Raw genomic sequence first — 5,938 nt, forward strand, 5'->3', positions numbered from 1 at the left:
AGTACTGCACTCTATACTGACCACATCTGAGCCAGGTTCAACTTGAAGCCTTGCGGAAAGGCCCATCTCAAGCTCTTGCGCAGCTTAAAATAGCTCGCTTCATGTTGACAAACCAACATTCTTGCGAAGCCAATGTCAGCACCTCGCGACGATAACGGAAGATCCCTCGGATGTGTCCATCACAAATGCTCCACCGATCTACGCCGGACGGGAGTATATAAACAGCACGGGTGTCAACCCACGCCCGCATGCTCTTTCCTTCCCTCCCCCAACTTCTCGCTCCGACTTCAACTCACGTGCAAGTTGACTTTGCGTTTCGCCTGGGCGACGCAGGTATGCTCCTGTTATCCCCCACTCTTCCGTTCTCCTTTTCACTCTACCTATATTACTTATACCTACCACTGCCTTCATCGTCTTTCACTTTTGCTTTCCTCGTTGTGGTGCTCGCATTGCAGATAGACTACCTACATTCTCTACTTACTGTTCACTTCTTCTTATCCATCGCCTCTCTTCGATCCACTCCGTTGTCCACCGTCACTGACCGCACTTCAAGCCCTTACTGATGTTGCTTCTGTTCGCCAGAGTTCCGCAGGCGACGCCAGCGGGCACGAGTAGACTGGTGGATTAGGGTTAGTGTGTTGGTTTGGTTCACAACGCTGACCTTATTCGAAGTGCTCCGCAGATTATCCCTGTGCCCGTTTACCTCCACCCTTCCTATCAGTGAGTTCGTCGTCGTCGACCTCTTTGCGTCGCGGGCTAACCTGGCGTCAGTTCTTGCGCATCACCTCCGTCAAGCCATTTCCGAACCCTCCGCCCGCTGCGCTGCTGGGAGAAGTTGACCAAAAGTACGTGTCAGTGAGTTCGTCGTCGAGCTCTTTGCTTCGCGGGCTAACCTGGTGTCAGTTCTTGCTCATCACCCGCCATCTTCAAGTCATTTCCGAACCCTCCTCCTCGTTGCGCTGAAAGTGCGTGTCGTACTTGTACTTGCAATCAACGCGCTGACTAAAATCTCAGTTCCCGTTCCCTCCAGAACGAGATTATCTCACCGTTTCCGACCTCCACCCTTCCTATCAGTGAGTTTGTCGTCGAGCTCTTTGCTTCGCGGGCTAACCTGGTGTCAGTTCTTGCTCATCACCCGCCATCTTCAAGTCATTTCCGAACCCTCCTCCTCGTTGCGCTGCTCAGAGACCTTGACCAAAGTGCGTGTCGTACTTGTACTTGCAATCAACACGCTGACTAAAATCTCAGTTCCCGTTCCTTTCAAAACGAGATAATCTCACCGTTTCTGACCTCTCGTCGCATGTTGCGTTACTGACCGTCCTTTACAGTCCCTCAATAGAGCTTTGCAAGTTGGCAGTTCTTGGATGGCGCGGTAAGAGGGTGAGTCGTTTCGTGCTGGGTTGTTGGCTTGCTGATGTCGTTGCCCCCAGTGGTCGGCCTAGCAAGTTGACGGATTGGCTAAAACGCGCGGTTGCAGCAACAGACTCGTCACCAAGGTGTGTTTCCCGTTGTCTTGCCGCGTTCACCACTGAATCCATGTCAGTCAAAGTCTTGCGCCATGTTCAACAAGCGCACCGAGTTCGATCCCCTCCCTTTCCCTCCGCATGCTCACCCCCGTTTACAGGCCGCCGCCTTCAGCGCCCAGTGCGCGTTCTGCTCATCATCGAGATTTGGCGCTGACCACCTGCTTGCTTGCAGCGTCGATTTGGCGGGCGGTGGAGAGGGAAATCACGGCTCGGGAGGTATTCAAGTTGGCGCATATCGGCAGACGGCTGGAGGGGCGTAGTCAGCGTCGTAGACCACTGTAGACAGATACGGCGCCGTGCCGTTGGCCTGGGGCCGTTCGCGGCTGTGCAGTTGGCGCGTCTTGATGGTGGCGACGCTCGTGTGCCGGAGGCCGCGCCAGCGAGGCGGGGATGGGAGGCGGGAGTGGTTCGTCAGCAGCACGTGCCTTCGGGTGACGGACCCGACAGGCCACTTGGGCTGGGCCAGCGCGTTGGCATCCTGGGGTAAGTTTCTCGTCTGTTCTCATTACCACCTGAGCTTGTTACAGGTCAGGACCCTCTTCAGTCCGCATGCGGCATTCCGCGAAGAGATCCCCTACTTCGTGCAGCGCGGAATCCCGCGGGACCTTCCTGCACAGCATGTCGATGCAAGCATGTCGCTTCCCATCTCCCCTCAGACGAGCAGCGCCGAGCACCACCCATCGACACGCGCACCACTCACGATGGCGACGAATGCGTTCCCATGGGCGGATTCTTGGCGGCGTTCCTGACCACCACGGTCCGCAGCCCGAATGTCCGCGTCGTCGACCGCGTCGTGTGCGAGCTGGACAGGGCGGAGCGGTTCCGGGTTATTCAGGCCATCAACGCGGACGATGACCTGCGGGACGACCGGCTGGAGGCGCAGAGGCAGAGAGAGAAGGCCGCGCTCGCCGGAACGAACGGGCATGGCGATCAAGGTGATGAGAAGGAGAGCGGGAGTGGCGCGGACGCAGGGGTCCAAGAGCAGGCGCCGGTCGACGAGGCCGAGGCCGTCGCCATCTTCCGCGAGCTGATATCGAATGAGGCGGAGGAGCACCTCCTGGTTGCTAATTTCACGTACGACCTGTCCCGCGTCGGCGAGGTCCACGACGTCCGCGAGTACCGGGCGGAGGCGGAGAGGATTGCAGCGTAAGTTTCGGTCCATAACACGTCTTTTGATTTATTTCTGACGCACTGTAGGATCGTCGCGGCGTCGCTGGCGCGGAAGGAAGCGGAAAAGAGGGCGATAGCTGAGAAGGATGCAGCAAGGTACGATACGCGAACGGGTATGTCCACCAAGTTCTCTCCACATCGAGTAAATCTTGACCTTTGGCGCAGCCGAGCTTCTGCACGGCCACCAGGCCGCGCGGGCCACAGGTCTCCGCATACGGCGAACCATAACGCGCAGTGCTGCCCGGGCGAAAGCGCTGTTCCGGCGGATACTCTGTATGTCATGACCGTCAGTTACTTACTTACTTATACCCATCGCTTTGTCTCTGCTTTCCGTATGCTTTCTAGAACAAGTTGTAACCTTTACTCCCATCCCATAGGTGAATCACGTGTCATAACCACTGTTGATCTCTTTCCACCATCTGTTCGATTCCCGACCGATAGCTGCTACTCGCGAGCGCCGTATCATATTCGAGTCACAGCTCATGCGCGTAATCGGCCCTGAAGACGCCGACTTTGAGTCGGAACACTGGCCGTTGGATTGTGGCCACTGATTCCTTTCAAGTTTCCGCTACTCGACATAGACAGGCGGCGGCTCGGCGGCTCGAGGGCGGGCGTCGCCAGCTGAAACGCGAGCTCCACGATGCGCGCGCGCAGTTGTTCAATGCTGGTGAGCGCGTCCTGCAACTGCGCCTGGATCTCAGGCTCCTGGCCGTCGTCCCCCGCGGGCCCGGGCCTGCTTTGGCGGCTGATGATGGTGCGCCCGCCGGCTGATCGCCGCGCGTCGGCGTCCCGCAGGCGCACAGACTCCGCCTCCGGCTCTGCGACCTTCTGCTTCGCGCGCCGGAGCGGGTTGGAGAGGTAGAGCTGCTGGCCATGGGTCGTGGTGGATGCCTCCGTGTTCGTGCGACTTGGCTGCACCACGTGCACTGGCAACGCACCGGTTCCTAAACCGTAATCCCTCTATAATTATCTTGACATCAATTCACACGTCAAACGATACCCCCGCTTGCACGGCTCGCTCCAACGCTAAGTCGCGCTCGCTCGCCAAGTCGCGCGAGCGAGAGCGCATTCTAATATACCCCGCTGGAGCGTGCACGGACCTATCAACAAGGTCATGTGAGTACTTTGTGCGTCGAGCAGCGGGAGATTTTTGGGGATTTGGGAGGGCTTTGGAGTGAATTTGCGGTGTTCTCGGGCAGGCTTTCCGGGCAGGCATAAGGTAGTGCAAAACATCATATATTCAGTATTTCGACGAGACACGCTAATATACGACGCGTCGCGACGCGTTTGATCGCGTCAAAACCAGCGCAATTCCACCAAGTCCCCCAAATCTACCATCTCATATCCCATCTACAAGCGGCAGCGGCAGCGCGCTCGCATCGCAGCTTTGCAGTCGTCCCGTTCGTTGGCCTCCGGCGGCCCGGACCCTGGAAATTGTGAGCCTTATATCGCGTCAAACAGAGGCAAAAACTCACCCAAAAGATACCATCAAATGAAGCGCGGACAGCACCGTTGACATGAGACATCCGCCTCTGGCAGTATCCGAGTTGCAGCATCCCGCGCAGGGCTCTTCAAGTCATCTACAATCAAGGTCAGTTAATGACCGGCAACATTCGCAGCAGAAACATACCCAACAGAAGTGCCGCCGTCCACAAGATCACGCACGCGCCGTGAGTTGGGGACGCAATGCCGATTAGGACTTGGCGGAGACCAAGCTCCATCAGGCAGACGGGTACGAGTTCGGGCCAGCAGCAGTAGGACCAGCCGATTGCTGCAGAGATAGAGGCAGGTCTTGCCGAGGGCGGGACGTGGCGTGGAGGAGATGGGGGATTGACACAAGTCGACAACAGACACCATGTCTTGTACGGACTCAGGTCCGTGCCGAGGTTGGGATGTGAAGATGGTACTCGGCACTTAACACCTCGCGAGCTTTGCGTCCCCACAGCACCGCCAAATGTCTTAGTTGACCCGATGGGCAAGGTGTCGGCGCTTCGCGTGACGCCCTCCTGACGCCCATGACGAGGGCAGCCAACGGCACAGTGACGCTGATGCAGTCATTCCAATCTGCCATCCGTGTGATTTCTCGGCGCTGCGCGCCTCGCGCGCTCGCGATTAATGCAGCCCAATGTTGACGGCGGCAGTGTGGAAAGCACACTGCCGAGAGCTTTGAAGTCCAGGGCGTTTGGTTCGCCTCCGGCGGCAAAAACCTGTGAAAAAGTGAGCTATTTAGACGCTAAAAAGAGGGTAAGAATGTACCCAAAAATACCATCAACACGTGATTGATGGGATCAAATCAAGCGAAAACTGAACGGAAAGTGAGCAGAAACATTGAGAAGAATGGGTTGGACATACATTGGAGATGGCTCGGCGGCGCCTCGCTCCCGATCCCGCAGACCATTGATGGCAGTGGTATGGCCCGGGACGGCAGGTGACGGAGCTGTTTGATGACTCGGCGCTTCGCGCCTCGCTCGTTCACGATCCAGCCCAACGTTGATGGCAGCAGGGTAGGAAGCACACTGCCGAGAGCTTTGAAGTCTAGCGTGTTTGATTCGCCTCCGGCGGCAAAAACCTGTGAAAAAGTGAGCTATTTAAGCGCTAAGAAGAGGGCAGAAATGTACCGAAAAATACCATCAAAATCAGATGATGGCATCAGGCCGAGACGTGCCGGTGCCGGTCCGAGATCGGCGCGGCGTGATATGGCATCAAATTGGGCGGCACTGCAACGGAGCAGCAAAGTCGAAAGCCCAGGTGGTAGCGCAGGCCTCTGGCAGCAAAAATCTAGGAAAAAATGAGCTTTTTGGACGTCAAAAGTGTGGGCAAATCTGCTTACGTAAGCGTCCTTTGCATATCAAAATCTCGATAGTCGTCCATGCCGAAGAGCTAGTATAGCCCCCCGATCTAACATGACATGAATGACATGCAACAGTGAAGTAGAAAGGCCATACCAGTTGAGTTTTGCCGTACCAGCAGAGGTTCCCCCTCTGGTCAAGAATAGATCACGACTTCTGAGAAAATAGTCAGTACATCATCTCACGCACAAGCACAAATACATACCGCTGAAGCGTGACCGAAGCAGATGTCCTCTACGACAGCAAGAGTAAGTCTAAGGCGGCCGTCAGCGCCACATTAGCAAATATCAGTGACAACGTACCAGGATGGATCTCCCGCCCGAGCAGAGGTTCCCCCTCTGCGCGTAGTCATGGTCAATGCCAATACTAATCGGACATCAGTACACGCTCATA

At 56.5% G+C, this 5,938-nt stretch overlaps 1 protein-coding gene across 1 annotated transcript; it reads left to right on the forward strand.

Annotated features, from left to right (window-relative positions):
• Positions 1–248: 248 nt before the first annotated feature.
• On the forward strand, positions 249–3,467 carry MIND_00550100 (uncharacterized protein; the record flags this gene model as incomplete). Its single annotated transcript, XM_037362280.1, has 14 exons — positions 249–333; positions 583–629; positions 673–720; positions 772–845; positions 904–965; positions 1,015–1,073; positions 1,122–1,199; positions 1,249–1,496; positions 1,544–1,742; positions 1,799–2,009; positions 2,054–2,672; positions 2,724–2,809; positions 2,862–2,969; positions 3,259–3,467. 14 exons carry the CDS (start codon positions 249–251, stop codon positions 3,465–3,467), a joined length of 2,133 nt encoding a protein of 710 aa, XP_037222572.1.
• Positions 3,468–5,938: the final 2,471 nt, after the last annotated feature.

The sequence above is a fragment of the Mycena indigotica genome, assembly GCF_014461135.1.
Source record: "Mycena indigotica strain 171206Taipei chromosome Unknown Mind.scaff0004, whole genome shotgun sequence".
Taxonomy (NCBI): Eukaryota; Fungi; Basidiomycota; class Agaricomycetes; order Agaricales; family Mycenaceae; genus Mycena; species Mycena indigotica.